The sequence below is a fragment of the Musa acuminata genome, chromosome BXJ3-4 (genome assembly GCF_036884655.1).
Source record: "Musa acuminata AAA Group cultivar baxijiao chromosome BXJ3-4, Cavendish_Baxijiao_AAA, whole genome shotgun sequence".
Lineage (NCBI taxonomy): Eukaryota > Viridiplantae > Streptophyta > Magnoliopsida > Zingiberales > Musaceae > Musa > Musa acuminata.
This window is the reverse complement of record NC_088352.1, coordinates 260,004-284,248: the sequence shown is the minus strand read 5'-3', so window position 1 is coordinate 284,248 and position 24,245 is coordinate 260,004. Positions and strand designations below refer to the sequence as shown.

Below are 24,245 nucleotides of genomic sequence, written 5' to 3'. Positions count from 1 at the left end.
TGACCGATGAATGTCTGCAACGAAACTTGTATTATCTGTGGAGATTAAGACTACAAGCATCATGTCGTTCAAGGAGGACATGAAGTTCGAAGACAAGAGGCATTCACCACACCGGAAAGAATGTTTGGGTTAGGGTTTCCTGGTCATACACAGTGGTGAAAGTAGAACAACGGTGACATTGTGATAGCATGCAAAGCCTTTCTCGATGATTGAATAAACCGACGAAGAGGAGAGAGAGTGACATGTGCCGAAAGAGAGGGTGTTCGACGCTCTCAATGTCATTATATCTCCGATCCCGCAGTGCTTACATGTAGCCCACGCATACCGAAAAAGGAAAAAAGTGGAAGAAAAACAAGGTTGACTTCCTTGATCATCTCTCTCTCTCTCTCTCTTATTAGCACGAAATGGTAGGGTCTATGATTAGGCTTCTGGTGTGTCCCCTGCATTGACTGCGGTGGAGCTCTTAGCATCTCCATTTATTTCTTCGCCAGAGTTGGTATGCTGACATCCTTCACTCTCCTTTAATGCGACGGGCAAAGACATGGCCTCCCTCTCTTTCTTCTCCTTGTTCTCCTTGTACTTCCCCCAGAGAACCGAGTAGAGCCCGATAATAATGAGGATCGCACCAAGAACACTGCAAACCACATCGAAGAAACAGAGGGATAAGAATTGGAGGTTTTGGGATCCCCAGGGGTACATGGAAACTCACCCTCCGAGATAGATCTTCTCGTTCAGGATGAAAGAGCCCATGATGGCAACTATGATCATCATCAGAGGACTGAAGGCCGATGCAAAGACTGGCCCTCTTTTCGCTATCACCAGCCCTTGAACATAGTAAGCGACGCTAGATGTGACAATTCCCTGCATATGGTAGCTTAGATCAGCATACCTTCCATCATATAACGATCACAGGTGCAGGGTAGTCAGAGATCATGAAAAGAGTATTCACAGCGTAGGCAGCAGCAAGGAGGTTCATATCAAAGCCTATGGTCCAAGCAGAAGGCTTGTGCTCCATGACCAAAGTGACGGCTATGGCTTGCAATGTCCCCACGAAGCATATCCACGTCGTGAGAGACAGCTGAGCAGAGTACCGCCTCAGTGTTACTGCCTGCGAGAGTTGCAGAGATCAAACAGTCAGTACTCTGGAACGAAGGAAAGTTCATGTATGCTACAGACTTGGCTACCTGAAGGACGAACAGAGAAGCCCAAGCTAAGGTGGCCAGGATGAGGAAGATGGAGCCGAGAAACCAGTCCCTGCTGCTCGATTCAGTGGCGGCTGGAGAGTTGGATGCATGAGGATGAACATGCTTTGTCCAAACCATCTCCAATAAGGGACCTTTGTACAGTGTCATCAACATCGCCCCAGCCACAGTCACCAACGTTCCGGCCACCTTCGCCTGGTATATCACCTTCTTCAGATCCACCTTCTCCATCCTAACATCCGAATCCCACATCACCAGAACAACCAGTTCATTAGCTTGCACAGCGAAACACAAATTACCACGCAGCAGAAAGATCAGCTGATGACCAACCTGCATAACACGGCCATCACGAAGGTCATGGCCGGCAAGATGTTGCTCATGGCGCACGAGAAGGTAGGAGAGGTCAACTTGAGTCCAACGTAGTAGAAGTTCTGGTCGATCACAGGCCTGTAATAGCATCAAGCATCGAGGAATGAGCTCTGTTTGTGTACATACATAGATAGGAGTACTGCGTGCAGAGACTATACGAGAACTCACCCGAGAAGTCCCAACACAAATATCTGCAAGAACACCCACTTCGTCATCGCGGGCCGCACCTTCCTGTAGCAGCAACGAACACGCGACTGTAAGCACAGACTCCATTATCATAGCGTCGCAAGAGATGAGCCCAACAGAAGCGTACCGCTCTAGGAAAAGCGCGAAGGGGAAGATGGAGAGAGTGGCGAAGGCGTGGCGGTAGACGACGAGCACGTAATGGCTCATCCCGTTGGTGAGCGACACCTTGGTGATGATGTTCATGCCGGCATAGCCGAACTGGAGAGAGATCATGGCGATGTATGGCTTCGCCCTCCGCAGGTACTCGCTGTAGCCACCCATGAGGAAGAAGAGCCAAGAGCTACCAGGAGCTGAGCAGAGGGAAAAGAGAGAAGATGAGGGATCGATCACTCTTCGTTCACCTGAGAAGAAGCGACTAGCGGCAGGCTCCGATTTATACTGCTCGCGGGTAGAGTGCGGTGCCCCTTCGCCACGGTGGGGCGCCGTGGAAAATCCATATGTCCGAAGTGGATGGGGGCTACTGCGGGCATCCGCCCCATATGTGGCACGGGTTCGGGATGGTGCGTGCTGATGCATGGCGCGCTAGTATCGTGGCCACGAAATAATGGCGTGGGTCGCTTTCGGACGCGGCGCGCTGGTCCTTGCATCAGGACCGTTGGATGGTAAGAATCGACGGCCGAAGTTTGCCGCGTATAAGGTTCGCCGTTCTCGGCGCATGTACACGAACCTTTGGGGTGTACTGCACATACATCATAAAAACTCGTCAATCTGTGCGTTTCCGCAGGCGTTGCCGATCACCTTCGCACGTGCAACGCACGCCATGACCCCTCGATGGGTCGAGGAGAATCCACTGTGCATGGTGACATTGATATATATATATATATATATATATATATATATATATTGATAACACTGATAAATATTTTGGATTAGGTCACACTACTCCCGATTTCTCTTCTAAAATATAATTCTTATAATTATTCTGTAATCCTTTTATAATTCTTTTAAATCTTTGTCATCCAAATAAAAAAGATACGACCAGGAAACGAGAGCATATTAAAATATGACAGGAAGTAGATGCTCTGCAGCTCAAAAAGTGACCGACACAGCACAAACCTAACAGCTTTGAGGAAGCTGGGCTTGTCATGCTCCCCATTGTTTGGCACATGATCACATCCAAAACACCAAGTTGCAGATCCTCGTGGGACCTGCAAAAACGTTCTCATACTGGTTGGTATCTTCAAATCTCGGAGTCTTCGACAACACTGATGACAGATTCATAGTATACAGCAACCTTTCTTTCTGTAGCTTCATTAACCTGGAATCGGGATTTGGACGATTTGGATCTGATTCAACTACTCAAAATCAAAATTTGACCGTCAATCAAATCGGATCGGAATCGAAACCAAACAATAATAAGTCTGGACTGTTCGGTTCTAATTTTAATTACGTAGAACTGAACAAATTATTATATATATATATATATATTATGGATTGATCAAATTTTTTATGGTATTACGTGTGTGAAAATATTATCAAAAATTTGAAAGAAAATTATTAATTATTTGCTGATTTATATTATTTCTAATTAAAAATTAAAACATAAAAAAAAGGAACGAACCGGATCTGGACTGGCGGTTCTGGACCCAGACCTGGTTCGGTTCATGCCTGGGGTGAAGCGTGCGTTTCGAGCTCTCTTCATCACGTATGTCCAGTGGCGACATAGATTGCAGCAGAAGATAACTCTTGTAGTGAAGGTCAGCATCAATGGCAGCAGCCCAAAGATCATGCAGCTACTGCACATTCTGCTGTCGAAGATCATGGAGCTTAAATCACTGCAGGTGTTGAGTATGTTCTGAGGCTTGGATTGCAGTGGACTCAATTTCTTAACCCGTTACAGCAAAAAAGCATGGACAACTTGTGGCCAACCAGGTGGTAGTGGAGTTGGGCTCTCCTTTCTTGCTGGGCGACTAGTGGTGGATGACTAAGGTTTAGCATGTGGAAGGAAGGGGGAGAGAATGAAGCCTTCAGGTTCGTGAGCATGCGAGAAGATTAGGAAAGGGGTCTTTTGTTGTGTCAGGTTACTTGTTCTGTGTCTACCTTGTGTTTGTTAAAATGCCTTTGCAGCTGCGGAATGCGGTAGTCCCACGAGAGTCGCATGGACAAGGAATCGAATTCTTATGGTGGCTGCGTGCAGAATGCCTAACACACACCGATCGAAGGTTCTCTCTCCACGCCCAAAACCCTCTTTTTCTTGTATTTATTTCACATTATCTATTATCACTCTAATAATTTAAGTCGGAGTACAAAACATGTTGTGACGTAATTCAAATATAAAATTAGGATCAAATTTAGAAGCCTAAGAACTGAATTATTTACAATGAACAGTTATAAATGTTTTCTTACATGGAGTCATTCAGTATGATATACGTGGGGATTTATATGAAAAATAAATTTCATTCCTTTCATTTTTGCTCGAGCCAAGATGATGAAAAATTAACATGTCTGATTTTTTTGTAGAATGAATTCATAAGAATTCACCTATCCATATCCTATGTGTAAAGAGAAGGTAACTGACAGACTAACTATGCGAGGGAAGCCACTAGAATTAATGAGGCTAAACATTATTGGAATGAATGGATTTTCCTGGAATTAGATGTTTTGATTTCCTAGAGTGGAGGATTGTAAATAATACTCTTTTTTTTTTCTAGAAAAGAATTCACCTATTCCTATAAGAAAGGAACTTTGACTTGAAGATCATGAATTAAGATTGGCTAAAGGACAAAAGCCTTTCGATTGAATTCACCACGTCTTTATTATTATTATTATTATTATTATTATTATTATTATTTACTGTTTTATTTTGTCACGGTAAAACATAGTTATAATATTAAATAAAAATAAAGTAAATAAATAAAATAAAATAAATAAATAACATGGGTCTGTTTCGGCTCACAAGCCGTCTCATTGGGCCGTGTCTCCATGCCCGGTCCGGCCCGGTCCAAATTACTATGTAGTGGCGACTCGCCGATTTATGCCTCGCTTGAGCCTCGAACTCGTTCGTCAGCGAGGAACCTTTAGCCATGGCGTCGTCGCCGGTCGAGAGTCCTTCGTCCGGCCCTTCCACTGTCTCCGATGCCATTGGCTCGAGGTCCCTCGTCGCTTGCTACACCAGCCGGATCTGGAGGACGTTGCGGGACCGTCTGCCCTCTCTCAACTCGTCTCTCCTCGCCAAGATGTCCCACATCTTCCGGCGTGGCACCCCGGCTCACCGCCATTGCAGACGGAGGTCCGGTCTTCCGCTTCCGCTGCATTCCAACGCCACCATGTCTTCTTCGTGAGTTCTTCCCCTTCTTCTTTCCCGCATTCAAGAAACAGGATATGCTGTACCCTCTTGCTCGTGTGTCTCTTTCTTCTGGTGAGCAAGGGAAGATGAGGTGGACTGCAGAACACGGAATTTTTATAGCCAGATCATCCTTGCCATCCAATCAGTTGGTCATGGTCCTTTAGAGGACTTAAACCCTTGTTTTCTTCCATGCTTCCTCTCTAACATCTTTGATGTGTGATAAGAGCCTAGGGTTGGAGAGAAAAAGGGATGATTACTTCGAGGGGATCGACATTATCACTTCGAGGGGATCGACCTCCTAGGGCTTGTCAAAAGATCGAATAATATTTCATTGCTTGTCGAAAAGAAACAGTTATATCCATCCATATTTATAGAGTTCTACCCAGAGTCCACCAGAGTCCACCAGGACTTGGACTCTTAATAACTTCTATCCGACTCTAATTGAACTAAACAGACTTAATAAATATTATTCAAAAGTTCAGAAAATAAAAAGATTCTAACAATTCCTCCCCCTTCAAATCAGTCTTGTCCTTAAGGCTGAGTAAAATCAAACTCGGGGAGTTTCTCTTTGAGCACTTCAGTTACAGGATATCTGCGGCGCATCACAACCCGTTGATCAAGTAAGTACGGTTTCCACTTCTTGATAGTGTAAGCAATAGGTCGACCTTTCGGTGTTGCAGTCTTTTGAAAAACCCTCTCCATCCGATGGCTAGTGATAGTTGTGACCTTACTTCCACGTCTTCCCATTAGGATCACTTGTTTTCCATTAATAAAAAACTTTATGATTAGTTTAGAAAAATTCCACGAAACATCACCCAAGGTTGATAGTCATTCAATTCCAAGCACCATTTCGAAGTCTTCTAAGGGTAGTAAAAACTAAAAAGAAGTCCACAAGCAACTCTTGGCCCTGCAAAGTAAGTTTAATCTTTGAGCACTTGCTTGCACAAGTTAAAATCCATCCATCGACGACTTTTACTTCAAATTTGTTACAGTCTTCAATGTGGTAGGCCAATCGGTTAGCAGTCGTACTATCCATAAAATTGTTAGTGCTATTAGTATCAATCAAAACTATAACATGCTGATGTTCCAAAGTTCCTCCAACTTTCATAGTTTACGGGTTAGAGTAGCCGGCTAATGCATGCACTGTATGTATGATAGGTCCAACATCGTCACCAGAATCCATACCTTCATGATCGGAGTCCACATTGTTAGCTTCTGGTTTCTCCCCAATTGATTCAATCATCAGAAGTTGCCCTTGTTTACATCTGTGCTCCCTACCCCACTTTTCGTCACAGTGCCAGCATAGACCCTTCGCTGATCTTTCCTTGAGTTCTTCTCGGGTTAGCCTTTGGGTGTTAGGGTTTCGGCTGGGAAGAGATGAGGCGGGTGGCTTGTTGATCATCTGTTTGTTGTCACTTCTGTTTCGACGATTTTCCCTGTTGATTTTTTCCTCATCGTAAACGTGCAAATGATATCGCAGCGATCATAGTGCGGGGTTGACGAGCCTTAACTTCACACCGGATATCTGGATTAAGTCCGATGAATGTACCCACCAGTTGTTGTTCAGACCAATCTCTGGCTTGATTTGACAATCGTTTAAACCTGCTCTGATATTCTAATATTGTAGAAATTTGACGAATTTTGACAAGCTGTCTATCAACATTCTCATATTCAGATGATCCAAAGCGAACAAAAAACCCTCTCTTAAACTGCTTCCACGAGGGAACTCCGTGGTAAGTTTCATACCAATCATACTACTGGATTGCATCTCTATCTAGCTGGATTGAGGTTATTTCTACCTTGGATTCTTTTGGGGTTCTGTGAAAGCGAAAAAAAATTTCTGCCCTAGAGATCCAACTGGTTAGATCCCCATCTTCCCATCTTGAAAATTCTACCTTAATGCGTAGGTAACTTGTGTCATAAACTTGGGGCCCTTTTCCTGTATCTTCAGATCTGTTCAACGTAAAACTTGAGCTCCCATCTTGTTGAAACATGCTAAAGTGCTCCAATAAGCTCTTTTTGAAATCGTGAAGGGTTTCTTGTAGCCGATTCTCAATTCTAGTTTCCAATGCTTCAATTTGTGCTTTCACTGAGTTATCGGTAGTCATTGCGTAAGATTGCAAATCTGTAATCCCCAGTTCTTATTTCTGATGTCTAGTCAAGGGCATCATCACTGTCGATGCGAAGCTATCGAGGAAGCGGACGTCGAGGGTAGTGCTGCGATCGCTGCGTGTGTTGCTAGAGGGCGGCTGCAGCGGAACGAGGGGGGTAGTCGCTGGCTGGGAGCAGCGGCGGCGGTGGTCGCTGGTCGGGAAGCAATAGCGAAGGGGAGGAAACTGTGGTGACCGGCTACTACGGCAGAAGATGCAGAGTTGCCCTGTTTCGATCGCCGCGAGGAGGGGAGGTTGCTGCCGAGGTTAAGAGACAGCAGTGGTGGCGTGGTTGGGGAGTAGCGTCGGTGGTGGTCCGCTGGTCGGGAAGCAGGATGGGTGTGCGTGGTTGGAGGGCGACTGCGGTGCAACGAGGAGGGGAGGTTGTTGGCTGAGGGCTGGGAAGTTGAAGGTTGGGCGGTTGTTGCAACGTTGACAAAGGTTGAGAGGCAGCGAAGGGTCCGGCGACTGCGGCAGTAGAGGATGCTCTGTTGTCGATGCTGGTGGAGGAGAGGAAGTGGTGGTCGTCGAGGCTGCGGCACAACGAGGGGAGGTTGCTGGTTGAGGAGGGCTGGGAGGCTGCATGCGGGTTGAAGGCCGGGTGGCTGCGGTGGCGTTGATAAAGGTCGACAGGCAGCGGAGGGTCTAGCGGCTATAGCAACAGAGGATGCTCTGTTGTCAATGCCGATGGAGGAGAGGAAGTGGTGGTCGCCAAGGCTAGGAGCGATGAGGAGGGGGCAGGGGGGGGGGGGGGTCCGCTGGTCGGGAAGCAGATGGGTGTGCACGGCTGCGACGGTCATGGTTGCCCTGTTTTGGTTGCCGCGAAGAGGGATGTTCGAGCGGCTGCGACCCAAGGGGAGGCGGGTGGCGGTGGACTCTGGTCGGGAAGCGGTCGCGGGGCTGCGGCGGGACGGGACGCTAGCAGCGTTATCTTTGGCGAAGGCTCGGCTAAGGATGACTACGGTGGAAGGTGGGATGAGGCGCCCCTTTCTCACTCGAGTGGGTTGGGGTGTGAGCGGCTGGACGACAGTTGAGAGAGAGAGAGAGAGAGAGAGAGAGAGAGGGGTGCTGGCTGGGAAACAGTGGCGGTGGTGGTCGCTGGCCGGAGAGCAGCGGCGACAGTGGTCACTGGCCGAAAGCAGGGGCGAAGCCTCGCTCGTGAATGTGGCTGCGACGACCCTTTCTCACTCTTCTCACTTTTTTTTTTTTAGATGATGATAATTGCGGCGAAGTGTTGTAAGAAATTGCAACGAGAACGTCGAGGATCGCTGCTCTGATACTAAATGATAAGACCCTAGGGTTTTATCATTGAAACAAGAGGAGAAAAGGGGATATCACTTCGAGGGGATTGACCTCCTTGATCACTTCGAGGGGATCAGCCTCCTAGGGTTTGTCAAAAGACTGAATAATATTTCATTGCTTGTCGAAAAGAAACAATTACATCCCTTACCCGGAGTCCACTAGGACTTGGCCTCTTAATAATAAATAAATATTGAATAAACCTCTATTCGACTTTAAGTGAACTAAACAAACTCAATAAATATTATTCAAAAGCTCAAAAAAGAAAGGGATCCTAACAATGTGTTATATCATTTCTTCCTTTGGTCAAACCATTTTGACTGTTAATATTTCCACAACTACTATTATTCTCTATGCTTTGTTTGTTCGCACTTCTTTGACTCTGTGGTATCATCTATTTAGAAGCGATAGGATCTGATCGGAATTCTCGACATTGGTCCTCCTTCTGGTCCAATCAATTTGTTCAGACATTTAGAGAGCCGGCTGGTAATACCAACCTGGTTGAGGGTCGGTGGATTTCAGAAACCATGATTTTACCCTTACTTCTCAATAATCTAGAAACAACATGCCAAAACGAAAATAATCTTTGAAATAATCATGGTAGATTAGTTTAAAGCCCGGTTTACTATCTTGCCTGCTATGTTGCATTAATTTTCTGATGTTCTATTCGAATTAATACTCTGCTGTAGTCACATTTTCATAAGAAACAGTAACAAACTATTAGTTGGCTAACCAGTTTGAAACTCCATATTGCAGAATTGCAGCCAGAGCATCAAGAGCGTCCATTATGTTAGAAGACATTATGGAATATGTATTATGCAATTTGCATAATGTTCAGAAAAGTTTGCACTTTTGGCAATCTCGAGCTGAGGTGTTGTTGTGTTAATTTATTTATTGTCTCAGTGTTACTTGCTATATATGTTTGAGGAAGAGTTATTCAGCAGTAAACACGAGACATTCACTCTTTTTTTTTGTTAATGAAAATGCTATGTCTGTTGTCCTTAGGGAACAAATGCTCGGAAGATTTATTTCATGATCTTTGAAAGAGGACCATTGGCCTTTATTGATGGTGCTTATGAAATGATAAGCAGACTTGGCCCCGGTGGCGCTCCATTTCAGCATCTATCTCATGCTGCTTCCAATACAATATCTCACAAAATTGCTAGTTTGACCATTCTAAGGCGCTGCCTCGCCGATTTTCTTGCACAGGTTTCCCTGCATCATATATTTGTTTTATTATTGTTGTATTATCTATTGCGTATCTTTCTACTTCTAGACTAGATGATTGAAGTGATGATAAGATTTTGTTGTGAATTTTCCTAATGTCTTTTACTCTAGGTGTTATTAATTCTACATGTTTACCTATTCTTGTAGGTTTATTTGGAAGTTAACAAGTATGGTGGAACGTTGATTGAAGATGCTGACAAGTCACTGCCTTTTGTGCTGCTGTCCATAAATAGCCTTTTCGTAAAACTAGAAGCTTCCATTTCCCAAGCACATGAACTGCTTGTAGTTCATAATGTCAGTCTAATAAAATAGAAATTTTTTAATTTAAATCTTTAAACATAAAATAGGAAATTAGTATACATAAGACTTATGTTGCTTTCTTTTCTCTTCATGCTTTATGTGATTATGGAAGAGTGACAAGTCCTCTGTGGATCAGAACGGCTCATATATACTTCACTTCGAGAAAATACCTGAGGTGGACCTTGAAATATCTCAGTGGACGGAGACTAATATAAGGGATACTACAGATCTGATTTATCAGAATATCCAGAGATTAGAATCATATTTATCTTTCATTGTAAGTAGACTCTTAGACTCTTAATAAGGACTCATGGTTTAGTTTTGTTTCTGGGCAGATATCGTTGATCTTGGTAAATGCTGTCAATTTTCTTTTAATTTTTTGGTCTGTTTGCACTTTGTCTTTTTGTAATATGCAATTATGGATGATGATAATGATATCATTTGCTTCACTTTATTTAATGTATTAGGAGGGCGGAATTTAAGAAATTTCATACATTCAATTGATCATATTTTGTCAAAAAGGAGAAGAGAATATTAACTGAGTCTTTGAGTGAGAGCTTTTTTATGTCTGCTTTTGTGAATTGGTTAATTGATGAACAGTTTGACCCCAAGAAAGCTATTATGAATTACTTTTAATTGTCTGGTTAGGCAAGAATCTAGAACTTGAAGATTCAAAATAGCTGTAGAAATCATTTTTGTGATGTCAATCTAAGGTGTAATCCAGAAATGGGGTCATCTTAATGGGTGGTTATGCTTTATCCATCCCATTGACAAATAGCAAAAGAAGTTACTATCAAGTTGTGATGGTGCACTTGCTTTGCACACAAAATCATGGAAATAAGGATCCTTTATTTGGGCTTCTCTGTGCACCTAGGTGCAAACATCTTGAATATCCAAGAGCACTATGATTTTGGAATCCAATTAGTCCATGTTGCTGGGGAGTGCTACCGCCACCTCCTACTGATAGATGAATGGAGCAAATGTACCAAACCTCAAAAGATATAGATCTCCCTATTCTTCCTTAAGAAGAAAAAAAAAGAAATAATTTTATTCTTTTTTTTTTTGGGTGGGGGGGTTGGGGCATGTGGTTGAAAAATATAGATCTCCACATACCTTGCCATTTTTTTGAAATATTTTAAAGAAAAGATAGTAACTCACCATTGTCCTATCTACAAATATGATGCCAAACATGAATATTTCAAATGCTTGTGAATTCCACCTGCTGATTGTTATGGACTTCATGTTATCTATCATTTGCCATTTCCAATGTGCTTTAAAAATTCCTTTTATTATATGACCTATATCAGAAATTGTTTCTTTAGGGTGTTTTGCTGATTAACGATGATAGTGTGGTTCATATTAAAGGTACATTTGGTTCATTTCAACTCAATCCAAAAGTCCCTTGTGCCCAAATTGACACGCCTTTATAAATAATATCCTCAATGACCTTGAACTATGGTGAGCTGATGTTATGGAGGTTAGCCAAATGACTGTGGGCTGTGGTTACAAAACTGACTTGTAGTTTTGACTTTTGACTTTTGACTTTTGAGTAAGGTTCGCAATTTTGTATACCATTAGTGTAACGGTCAGAGCTTGGAGTGGTTCTCTACCGGTGTACTGAGAAGTTGAAAAAAAAAACTGCTGCCTAGTATCATGCCTGACTGTCAAAATTCTATAAAAAAGTTGAAAAAACATCAAAAAAGAAATGGCCTAGTGTCAGACTTTAGTACAAGTCATGTATAGGGTGTAGCAAGTGGTAAAGGTCTTGAACCGAGTGTATCATTTGATTTACCATGGTTCACATATCGATAGGCTGTTGGACTGGTAAATGATGCCCATACTCTACCATAGTGGATGGTATTGTAAACCTTGATTTTAGGTATCCAGCTATTGGAGATCACTGGATAGCCGATGATTGAATATCATTTGTTGGTTATGATAACTAGTGAATGGCTGGCTCAGGAACGACAATGATCGACTGTCAAACATCTTGTGGTTGATGATACATTATTGTTAAAAGATGAAAAAAATTTTATGATCTTGTAATGTTTGACAATCAGTCAACAAAATGATGTTAGGTGGGTGACATTCAATAACTAACATTCTATTAGTTGTCTAATTTACCAATAACCAGTGATCATAACTGACAATAAACCAATAATTGAGATCAATAATTGTCAATCCATAGGAAGCTAGAGCTCATCGAGTATTTATTTGTTTGGGATCCATATTACTGGCCATCAGACAAACTTATAAATTTCAGATGATTAATGGCTGACTTTATCAATCTCATGGTCTTTTGGTGGTAAGGCAGGTTAATGTTTTGTCAGACAATTACCAACCATCGTCAGTCACTAGTCAGTTATCTATTGTCTCTGATTGGTCTAACAACCATATTTCTCAACTAAAGATATGTGGAGACCAACAATCTCTAAAGTGTCATTTTTCTTCATCAACCATGGTTTATTGGATTAGATAGATTGGTGAAGAATTTGGGATAGATTGACTGAAAAAATATTTAGATGTAACATCTATAATATCTATAATTTTCAAAAACATGCTGACATCGTAGTACAAAACAAAATTACAGAAAACCCCTCAAAGCAAAGTAAACCATAGTCCCATGATCGCTCTTTTTCTCCCTCTCTATCTCTCTATATATACACTCACACACATATATATGCACACACATATGCATCCAGTAAGAGGCACAGGCAAGCAGTGGCGGAGCAGTGGAGAAAAAGGTCAGACCTTTTCTCTTGTTTCTGCTTTCTTTCCTTCGGCATAGTTGGCTGCCTCCGATGGAGGTGTGACTGCTATTACTAGCATCACCACTTCTTTAAGTCTCTTTTACTTCTTGCAACAGTATTATATCAGTTGTAACAGGCCCAAATCAGCAATTCCTGACCTAGACTTTCTGATTTTGATCAGTGTCCATTGAGCTAACTCAGGTTTGAGAATGGCCACTTCAGATCCTGGATCAGAATGAAATTGGCCTATTTGGCGAAACTTGTTTAAAATTATTGTTTTAAATATACTAAACAGTGAATGAATCAGAAAGTACATTTGACTTCAGCCACATACAAAATACAATATCCTAATAATACTTCCACACTTCTACCACAGAAGTTGGTGCTGGGAAAACAATGATGGTAGATGAGCATATAATATGGTAGATGTCTTTCAGAGAAGTATTCATTTTTGGGTTATAATTTTTTGTTCCATCATTCTTACTATTTTCATTATGTTGTCATGTGTAACAATTGTTTTTTGAATTTGTGCTTGTCAGCTTTCCACATGTCAAAAACCAAAGAGATTGACATTATATTGGTTACATTACACCTGCGGTGCAGTTGGCCTGTCACTATGTTCAGTGTGGCTCTTGCGGCATAGTAGTTTGACGGGAAGCTCTGACATAGACAATTGGATCTGTGAAGCAAAGGAATCTGCAACTGGATTTCTGAAGGATCATGTTGAACAACCAGTATGCTGCATAAATTTTTTATTTAATACTGTTTTTACTTCTCAGTGCTAGCCAACATGATCTGGTTGAGTCAAACTTGGTGCTTTCTTGAGTGTGAATACGAAAACAATCCTATCTTCAACCATGCTCTTTGGAATTTGAACTAACCATTGCTGCAATAGCTCAAGTCAGTGGACCAAAGCTGACCAATAATGGCCTTAGCTTAACTCCAAGGTTCTCATCTAATTAAGATGAGACATGTTATGATGTGCCTCAACTTTACTGTAGCTATCAAGAATATCTCTGCCTTAATACCTTTTCAAGTTTCTTTTCCTCTACACTAGTACGCTGTTAGATCAACTGGTTGTTTTGACAAGATCAATTCTCCTTCACCTTAGGAGGAATTCCAATGGAAGAGCTTGAAGAAGCAAGATCTCCAACTGTTCCCACTAGTCCATTAACACATTTTTAGAAGTTCCATGTGAAAAGAAGCAAACATCTACTAGTGGAATGAAGGATCACTGCCGGTAAGGATCCTCCTACCCTTGAGCTTTGACAACCGTAGAAACCCTTTCTTCACCATTTATAATAAAGGGAGTTATTGGTCCAAGATCCAGTGGTGTTGTCATTTCACCTCGGTTCCCTCAGTTTTAGAGGTTACATGATGAGGCTGTTAAACTATTCATGGTATGTGACAAGCAGAGCCAAGATGTTCAGCTGTCCTTAACCATGATCTTAGCTTCTTGTCTATTTGATTGGAGATGTGGGGCCTATATGAATTCCTCCAAGTAATTTTGGTTAAGCCTTCTTTTGTTATCATGACAGCTCACTTGCAGAAGTTATTATAGTTTCTGTTTTATCATCTTGGTTTCTTTTGCCATCTCTTCTTTTTTCCTATTTTAAGTGATCTTTAGGCTGAGAAAAGGCCCTGAGTCAAAATGATTTTTTGATATCATTACAAGATCTCTAGGACCAAGTAATGGAGGATTTTGCCAGTCTTTAAAAATTTCAATGCTAAATCAAATTCTACTAAGATACTAATCAAGTCATCACTAATGCCCAATATGGAAGTGCCTCTAATGGACTTCACTTAACCTATTAGATTATTGAACTGAATCTTGACGATCTTCACAAAGATTCTTTTCATTATGTTCGCCAGACTAATCTCCTTATCCACCTGGTCTGATTATCATTCTTCAAGTGAAGCAGCATCACTGATTTCTTCATGTGCCATTTGATAGAAGAATATCAATTTTAAACAGGACAAGATAACATGACCCAGAGTTGACATTGATAAGGGATAACATTTTTTAGGAAACCTAAAGTAGTATGTCATGATCCCAATTAATCTGAGAATGGCATGATGTGATCCATTTGAAAAAGAAAAAAAAAATTAAATATTTGCGTTAAATTGAATACTTTTACATATAAACCTAAATTGATACAAATCTAACGATGAACACAAATGGACTAAATTTATTGACAGCAAGGAACACAATTTTGTTCGGACTGATTCATATCAATTAGCATTTGTCAATCTGGGCATGAATATGGATGTGGATTGCCAGCAGTTAGGGCTTTGCATGCGGTCTATTTGACTTCTCAAATATTGACGCCTCAACTTCTTGATGCTACTCGCTAGCTTGCCTCTTGGTTCTCCTCCTTTCTCTCCTCTCCTCCTGCCTTGTCTCCTCTTCTCCTCCTCTTCTTTTCTGTCTCCTCTGGTACACATTGGTGTACCTTGTGTTGGTACTCAGCATGGGTTGGATTGGTATTCGTTTGGCTATGGGCTGGATCCATACTGGTATAGTCTTGGACTGTCCGGCACCCAAAATTAAATTCCTTGGTTGACTCTCCTACTTATTTTTAAACTAGAAATTTAGCACACACGTGATAAGGTTTTTTGGGACTTCATGTTTAACATGTTTAAAGCTTAAGGGTTTAGCTGCTGGTGATGTAGTTGGATCAAAGTTCTTTGTCAATCACCAATGATCTCCATCGATGACTCTGTTACTTGTTATTTATCACCCAAATGAGGCCTGTGACAGGGTAACTTCCTCCCTCTATCCAATGCTATTCATCTTGGCAGTAGATGTTCTTACTAGATCACTTCATTTACTGAACGAACTTGGTTTAATTAATGGCCTGTTCTTCAAATTATCATTTTGCATACTGCATGTTGACCCATTTTTGGCTGAAGAAAGGAGGTCGCTCTTTGTTGTTCTAAACTTGCAAGTCTTCCAATTAATTTTAACAAGCACAAGCAATCTAAATTGGCTCACAACATAAGCTGCCGAAAAGGCTTCCTTTATTAATTTAAGCTTTGATTTCCCTCAGCAATATCCAGGTTTGACAAACTTGGTTTTCATGGCATAAGAGTTATTCCTAGCTAAATGGAGGAGTTTGAAGATGGGCTTGTTTTCCTCTGTTGAACCATGTGGAACGAGAGGAACAATAGAATCTTCAAGGTTGCCTTGGTGACTTTTAGGCAGTGGACTTTGATGTTTTTTGGGATTGAAGATTCAACACATATTTAGTTACTTTTATTTTGTTCCTCACCTTTCTTTCTCTCCCTCACTTTCTCTCTTTTCTCATCCTTTTTACTGTACTTAATGAATAAGACTGCAGTGGTGCTACTTTTGCCTCAAAAGAAAAAAAAGGAAACCATATAATGTCTCTTGCATTTTTAAGTGATTCTGTAAGTATGACCTGTGGGCTTATGCTTCATGGCTTGCAGACCTATGGGCTTATGCTTCATGGGTGGAGACAGCATGTTTCAAGCAGGAACCATGCCCTATGAAAAAATCTTTGTTGTAGCTTTCAGGCCTAGATTTTGGAGTATTGGTTTAATGAGCTGAAGCTTTTTATGTCTTGCTTAAAGAGTTCTTATCAAATGTAATGGTGATAGTTAAGTTTATGACTCATGGAAACTTCTCAGTTCTTACCTTCTGTTTTTTTAGTTGATGCTGTATACTATTGCACAGATTGAATGCATAGACTGTTTATGCTAAATCAAGTTAATTATGATTTTTATCTGATTTTCAGTCTGCAATTTTCAGCTTATTTCCATCAGAGATGAACTTTTTGAAACATTTAGGAGGAGACATAAAGGCGTGATGGAAATAGAAGAGGTGCAGTTGACTGCCGATTCTTTACACAGGTTAAGTTCTACTATTTCTTTGTGATCTATGTATATAACTGATAGTCTGATACCACAAGTCAGCAATTTAATCAACTTTCTGATTTTGTGTGGCCTTTGTTCCCCTTCCAATTGTTAGTGTTTTGGTGGAAAAGGTAAATTTCCAGTGAATTTTCAATATAATTACATGGACAACCATTAGAATCTGCGTTGTGTGGGATCTTCTCTTTATTTCATTTTTTCAGCTGGTTTGACAATGGAACCAAAATTGCTATTCTTGGTTGATGCTCACCTTATTGGCTGCTGGACTCTTAGTGACTTTTGGTGAATTTCTAGGATGTTGTTGGCTTTCTGTGAGCAAACAAAAGGTCGAAAGCTACCAGAGAATATTCCAGATCAGGAAATGCTGGAAATGGTCATGGCCAGGTAAAAATTACAATTCTTAAACATACCTAAAGCTGTTTTATACAGTATTTACTCTGCACCCACTCTCTGTTGACAAGTGATGACCATTTTCTACATTGACTTTCTCGTGCATGTGCAAATATGTTTGCTTCAGCCTTCAAGGACAGAAATAATGTTACGTATTTTGTTTATTTACACATGCTTCTGTTACTTTCTTTTTCTGAACTATTGATCTTTACATAATATGATGGAATCTCACAATGATCGTTCCCTTCTACCATTTTTTCACAATGTATCCAATTGCTTTTGTGGTTGATGCTTTTTAATTTGGAATCATTTTGCAATTGCCTTCCCAATATCCCGCTTCTTTTCTTTTGTATATGCATCGTCAATCCGTATCTGTTTCGCTGTATATAAAGGATAGGCTTGCGGATCAATATCAATAATATCTGGTGCGGACCTCCTATCAAGTCCTCTTATAAAACCATGGATTCCATCCTACCTCATGCTACCAATTCGACTTAACTAAGGAGGGGTAGTTGGCTGCCTCATGTTGATCGACCTTTGGATTCCTTATGACGCAAATCTACTCCCTCCGCCACCGCTACCGCTATGCTCTCATCGTGAGTCAGGTCATCGATGCCTCATTGCTTCATTGTAGATATACCGATGCTCTAGTGATGCACGAATACCAGCTTTGATATCCAAGTTGATTTTATCGTCGCGACCCTCATTGTCATCATACATTGATTCTTACGTAGCCCTATAGTATTCTTCCTCCGCTCTTGCCTGCTTTTTTTATTGTATCTTCTATTGTCTATTATAACTGGTTTTGAAATGATTTACGGACCTCCGTCAAGGAACCTTCTTGCATTTTGCAACATCAGATACCCACTGGCCAAATGCATCTTGACCTAGATGATTCCTCCACCCTTGCTGATGTAGTCACAATAAATGTATTGTCAATGATGATGGTTCCTGTCCATCTTTCAGGCATGATCCCGAGCGTTCTCATGTGCCTGTTCCTTTGGTGCTATGTTCCTAGAAAAATTAAATCAAATAAGCTAGTTGCGATTAGTCCTAATTTAAAATAATAAAGTGCAATTACACGTAATGTCGTAATGAACCCTATTTTGTCACTATAAATATGTCAATCAACCTATTTGACATTAAATACGTAGAATTAACTCAATATCATTGAATATACTAATTACAGTAATAAAAAACTTAATTAAACTCTAATTAGCTTTATTTTATCACTATAAATATGTCAAACATCCTAAAAAGTATTAAATATGTAATTTTGATCCAATATAGGTTAAATTACGATGAAATCATCAATAGATAAATAAATCACATCATTAACATAGTTAATTACTCACTAATTATTTCTCTTTTATCACTATAAATATGCCAAGCACTCTAATAGACATTAAAGACATTTAATTGACCCAATAATTTTCAATATCATCATAGTTAATTAATCTCTCATTAGTCCTCTTTTACCGTTATAAACATGTCAAACACTCTAATAGGTATTAAAGACTTTGAATTGACCCCATATTGATTAAATTTTGATTAAATCATCATTAAAACCACTAATCATAGTATTAAAAAAAACTTAATTAAAACCTAATTAAACCTATTATACCATTACAAACATATAAATCGCCTTAATATGCTTGAAATATAAATATTTGATCTATTAAGTGTAATTTAAAAAAAAAAATCAATATTAAACTCACTAATCGTAACATTAAATACCTTAATTATTTCCTAATTAACACTATTCTACCATCAAAAGCATATCAAACAACATATTGGACATTGAGTCATTAATCACACAGAATAGGCTTAATCATCTCATAAATCAATAAAAATCTAGAAAGAGAATATATACCCTTTGATTAGAGTGAACTTCCTCTTAAGCCTCGCAAATTAACCTCCTAGATTTGATCCAATCTACAAATCATAGTCTTGTTGAGTTTAGGAGAGTGAAAATGTAAGAATGAGGGAGAGATATGAGTGAAAAAGAATTTAAGAGAGTTGATTGAGAAAGTGAAATGAGTTGAAAGAGGGAGGAAAGGGTTTAAAAACCATTTTCTAAGCCTCAAACGGTCAATTTGACCGTTTGAAATAGGGTAATCTTGGCCTTTGATTCGTAATGGTCTGATTTCGACCGTTACCACCGGGTATAGACCCCGTATCACCCAATAAGGGGTCATGTGACAATATTGCCCACTAGAGGGCGATCTGTGTACCAATATCTTATTGAACCGATACATATCGTCTGTACCAAGCGGTACAGGTCGTCACAACAATCTTTGCTTAAATTCACAATTATTATGATTTTTTTCACATCCATTAATACCTGTATAAGTTAATTACTTCGACTTGTTGAATTGTCAGAAAGATGCTTCTTGATAATTGATATGTTAGTGTACCATTCAAGGTTATAAATCTCGGTCTGATACTAGTTTTGGTAATCTACTAGATCAATGTGGTGACATAATGATCCATGCCACCTAATTATAAACCACATAAAATATTAAGATTTTAAATGCTGATCTTTACCGGAACATATGGTTCAATACCGGTCCAAGCATGGACCGGTAAATACTGGATGGTATGCATCATACTGATTGGTACTTGAAACCAAGGATTGAAATATCATACCGTACCGTACCAGAGTTTTGACATTCGTTCGGTACGATACGGTATTGTATACCGCTCGGTATACCATTGATATATATATATAATTTTCGACGGCGTCACCTCTCTTCTCCCGACGTGAGGCGACGTCACACATATATATATATATATATATATAAACTTATATATATATTTATATATAAAAGTAAAAAAAATCTGCGATATCGCCTATATATATATATATAATACCATCCGGTATGGACAGTATTATTCGAAATTGAAGACCTTGCTTGAAACCATAAGAACATTATAATTTAGTTGTCTGATGATTTGTTTGTATTAACTAGAACTATTCTATGATTGTAACAATTGTATACCTTCGTTAAAAAGAAGTAAATTTTTTTGCATCACCTTTTCAGGAAACTAATAATTGATTATTTCCGAAGAGGGCTTTCTTTTATTTTCCATAGGAAATGGTACTTTTTCACACTTGTGCTCATTTAATTATTGCAGGCTTGAACTGAGATTATTCCCTTTTTTAAGTTGTTAATAGTTTCCTCTATATACATCCAGATAACTAGTAGATGTGTTACTGCAGATATGAGAAAGAGGTGATGCACCCGCTTCAAAATCTCTTGAGTGGAGAGCTTGCTCGAGCAATGCTTATTCAGGTTCTTTTCTCCCTTATCTTAAAATAGATGTTATGACTGATCTTGATGCTATTGCATATTAACTCTGTGGAATTACAGATTCAAAAGCTGAAGCTGGATCTTGAGACGTAAGTTGAATCATTTTCATCTGGATGTTTCAATAAAAATATATTATTATATGTTGTTCTGAGTCTTCTGACTGCACTAAAGAATTTTTTTTTATATACAGAGCAATGCTTGAGCTGAATCAGATTCTTAAGGCAAATGAAATAAATTTTGCTATTCTAGCTGCTCTACCAGCCTTTTTTCTTTCTCTTCTTCTGCTTGTGTTGGTACGGGCATGGGTTATTCAGGTAGGCACATATAATTGTTAGATCTTTATTATGGTTTGCAAAGTTCTTATATTTTAGTTGAATTATGATGAAAACTTTGTTATAATTTGTGAAATTCTTGCACATCTATGACATTATCTTTTGGGTATTTTTTCAATATTTTCAGTTGGTTCTTTCATTCTGTTTAAATATGATATTGGCTGTGTTTTTGAGGGAACCTTGACATTTCAGATAGGAACGTGCTATAAAGATAGGCACCTAGCCTAAAGTTTCAACTTTCTAGAAACTACCTTGTGTTAAGATTAATATGTGCTTTTAAAGTAAAAACTGCTGAGACATGGTTGTTGTTAATCATCGATGAATAGTAGAGCTGTAAGTGATGAAGTTGGAGCAGCTGATTAGATTGCACATTTGGAAAAGAAGTCTAAAACAAATATGTATCAAAGCTCTAATGAACGCTTGAAGGTGATGATTGAAGGTTCTTTCTTCAATTGACCTCAACTCTCTCATTTAGTTGGTTGGTCAGGATGCTGTGTTTCAAAGATTCTCAGTAATCATAAACCATGGTGGAGCTAAGCAAAAAATACAAAAGCAATAAGAAAAAGAAAAGAAAAATGAACGCTTTTGCTAATGAAGGAAAAAGCAAACTGGAAGTCTCTTTTGTAGAAATGGACTTTGAGAGATGAGTGGCAAGATATGCAAACTAGGGCAGTCAAAATCTATTTTTACAGTAGTTGCTGGACCTTTGTATTGATGATCCGGGACCGAATTATGAAATTCAAATTTTCAAATATTCTCTTTCAACCTCTTGGTCTTTTGTGGCATGTGATATTAAATGGAAGATGGAATGGCTTGGATGTGTGCTACAAAATTGTTACAATAAAAAAATAATATCCTAAATTCCTAATTAGATTATTCAGGACTGGCTCTTTGATTCTTTTTCAGTTGATATCTGTTCTCAAGCCAAATCTGAAAAGCTAGGGCATGATTTTGAGAGGACGAAGAAAAAACTAGAGAACAGTTGTTATATATTTTGTCTATTTTATTTAGAACTAAGGATCTGGATGGTAATTTTCCAAGTCATGGTACACATGGCATGACAAGGCATAACAAGGCTTCAAAGTGCTAGCTTTATGAGCCTCAGCTTCTCAGAAAAGCCTAAAAACAACCTCTATAGCTATCAAATAGAAGTACTAAAAATGTGGTGTATTCAAAATATATTCTAATTTTTTTTTTTCAATAGGTTGGAACTAAGTTCTCCATTGTCTAGTGTGTCTACAGTTAATTGAAAACTATAACTGCTTGGTCCTTGAAAATCATGATGAAACAATCTCTTCCAACAGTAACATGGATTTCATTGCAATATTTAAACAGAATCTAAAATAGCATATAGTAATTCTTAGCGCAGATTTGGAGATCTTCTCCATGCATCTAAAATGAGGAGTCAATGCATCTGGCAAATTCTTTGGCTTATTTTGGTTCTACTGCAATATAAAAAAGGGAAATGTTTGAGCCATGCCAACATGAAAGCCTTGATGCAGGTATCTGCTTATATTGTTTCATCTATTCAGAAACATAGGGCACTACTATTTTTGGAGAGATTGATTTAAAGAGGTCACACTTAAGTTTGGTTGATTGGAGATTCAATGGAAAACAGCTTTTAGCAAAAGGTGGGGCAATAAGAGCGGGTCATGATGTGGTTAGGTATTTGATGCAGGATGGAGAGACACTTAATGCTCCTTTGTATCAATCAGTGTGTCTTTGTTCCCTTTAGCTTGTTGGCTTCAGAAGTTGCTTTCCTTGACTGGCCAATCAGATAATTTTTGTGCATGCTCATTTGATAATTTTTTCTTGTTTCCAATGTGCATTTTTATTTAATCTTTCTTATAAAGCTAACCTAATAGTGAATTGCATTGCTAAAGTTGTTGGTAGCCTACTTGAATTCTAATTACTGTAGATAATACCAGGATAAAGGTGCAGAAGGCAGAGGGAGAGTTGCTCGCAGGAAAAGGCGGCTTCTTGTTGTTGAAGTTGAGAAAAGACTGGTGCAGTTCCAGACTTGCATGGATGAAGGGAAGGTACAATTGAACATATTTTGCAAATTATTTATATTGGTGAAAATTTTGAAGTTCACTTTCCGTTAAGATATACAAGTGTTTTTTAATGCTTTCGTCTTTTGTGTAATTCAGTTTATTTGGTTTGAGATTGTTGTTGCTTGTTAGGTCGAGACCTGATACCTGTTACCCTCTTTTAGTACCTATCAACTGGTTTTAAGTATTTGGAGAATATAAGCTCCTCAAACTTGATGCTGTTTGCAGCTGTTCATCATTATTGTCCTGATACCAGATTTCTGTTTGTGAGTGGGCCGGATGAGCCCACATCATGTCTAAACCTACTGGCCCCAAGTTTCTATAGTCTTCCAATAAATTATGCCAAAACTGAAAAACTTTCAGAATCAGATCCTTGATACTAGCATAGTTGCAAGCTGGCTTTGTTAACTGGCAGTATGTGTTTTTGTGATGCTTTGGTGAGTCTTATAAGTGAAGGATGGAAATTTTGATTAAAAATTTGAAGTAATAGTGGTTTTAATAAACATTTGCCAGGGTATGCCAAAGTCAAGGATATATACATATTCTAAATGCAGCTCAAAAGATACATGAAAATTATGGCTCCTTGTTACAAGAGCTAATCTTCAGAAGATGCTTTTGGCCAAAAATCATTTTTTTATCTCTAAAAGATGAACTGTGGTTTTGTTTTGCTAAAACATGACTATTAGATGATTTTTTTCACTATTCCACTAGAAGTTGCACATATTCTTTGTCAGAGAATGAATGTTTCACCCGTTGTGTATGAAACATAGAAAAACTGTCGGTTGTTGCACTGTTAAAATTCTAGTCATTCCACTTGGTAACTTTATATTAACCAAAGAAACATGGATCACGTATTTAATACCCCACAACTTTTAATTAACTAGGAGGATGATGCTCGATGCTTGTATGGATTGGTGTTGTGTAGTCTTGATCACCTGTACAAGGCAGTGGAAAGTCATGCAAAGGAAACCGGCGAGTGGATAAGGTTAGTGGTGTTTTCTTCAAATTTCTTATTGCATATGTTGATGGTATTAATTAGTGCAAACGATCTTTTCTTTTTTCTTTTTTGTTTTTCCCCTTTGCAGCCTGCGACAGGATATTGTGGACTTAGCTAAGCCGGATTTGAAAACCATATACAAGCTTACTGTTACTTCAAGAATGGGGCGGATGTATGATTGCTTGCTTCCTTCTTCAAAGCGGCAGTGATCAACGATTTCAAATTTTCACCTTTCAGACTCTATTATTAAATAGCTTGGCAGGGATTATGTTTTCATCCACACTATGACTTACAAAATTATATATTGTTACTTTGCATATGTAATCTTTAATTTACATTGTCACTTTTGTGTTTTTTCTGTTTGTTTTACACATTCAGGTGTCATTTTTTTGAGTCATTATTACGTGTGTGTGTGTGTGTGTGTGTGTTTCTCATTGA

The 24,245-nt window shown here is 39.3% G+C and overlaps 2 protein-coding genes across 4 annotated transcripts; one reads left to right on the top strand and one right to left on the bottom strand.

Moving 5' to 3' along the window:
* Positions 1–285: 285 nt before the first annotated feature.
* Positions 286–2,244, bottom strand: LOC135637362 (WAT1-related protein At5g07050-like). Its single transcript, XM_065150071.1, has 7 exons — positions 1,885–2,244; positions 1,740–1,802; positions 1,533–1,649; positions 1,185–1,434; positions 950–1,108; positions 710–861; positions 286–634 (listed from the first exon to the last, which is right to left on the bottom strand). The coding sequence occupies exons 1-7, from the start codon at positions 2,076–2,078 to the stop codon at positions 421–423; spliced, it is 1,149 nt and encodes a 382-aa protein (XP_065006143.1). The 5' UTR covers positions 2,079–2,244; the 3' UTR covers positions 286–420.
* A 1,273-nt stretch (positions 2,245–3,517) lies between these two features.
* Positions 3,518–24,150, top strand: LOC103980452 (protein DGS1, mitochondrial). 3 transcript variants are annotated; one of them, XM_018824394.2, is made up of 15 exons: positions 3,524–3,788; positions 3,885–3,979; positions 9,309–9,423; positions 9,558–9,761; positions 9,927–10,073; positions 10,192–10,356; positions 13,369–13,563; positions 16,602–16,702; positions 17,018–17,107; positions 20,337–20,409; positions 20,488–20,516; positions 20,618–20,741; positions 22,688–22,798; positions 23,695–23,795; positions 23,896–24,150. In XM_018824394.2, exons 3-15 carry the CDS (start codon positions 9,340–9,342, stop codon positions 24,014–24,016), a joined length of 1,545 nt encoding a protein of 514 aa, XP_018679939.1. In that variant the 5' UTR covers positions 3,524–3,788; positions 3,885–3,979; positions 9,309–9,339; the 3' UTR covers positions 24,017–24,150. The 3 variants fall into 3 exon arrangements, with proteins under 3 accessions (XP_009395157.1, XP_018679939.1, XP_009395156.2); XM_009396882.3 differs by having other exon boundaries at positions 3,518–3,979; XM_009396881.3 differs by lacking the exons at positions 3,524–3,788; positions 3,885–3,979 and adding an exon at positions 4,815–5,094.
* The last annotated feature ends 95 nt before the right edge of the window (positions 24,151–24,245 follow it).

Coding starts and splice junctions, on each gene's coding strand:
- LOC103980452 (XM_009396881.3), top strand. CDS start 4,841: ATGGCGTCGTCGCCGGTCGAGAGTCCTTCGTCCGGCCCTTCCACTGTC. Junction 9,762..9,926: donor TCGCCGATTTTCTTGCACAG/GTTTCCCTGCAT, acceptor CTATTCTTGTAG/GTTTATTTGGAAGTTAACAA. Junction 10,357..13,368: donor AATCATATTTATCTTTCATT/GTAAGTAGACTC, acceptor TGTGCTTGTCAG/CTTTCCACATGTCAAAAACC.
- LOC135637362 (XM_065150071.1), bottom strand. CDS start 2,078: ATGGGTGGCTACAGCGAGTACCTGCGGAGGGCGAAGCCATACATCGCC. Junction 1,435..1,532: donor GTGATGGCCGTGTTATGCAG/GTTGGTCATCAG, acceptor TTCGGATGTTAG/GATGGAGAAGGTGGATCTGA. Junction 862..949: donor TCCTTGCTGCTGCCTACGCT/GTGAATACTCTT, acceptor TACCATATGCAG/GGAATTGTCACATCTAGCGT.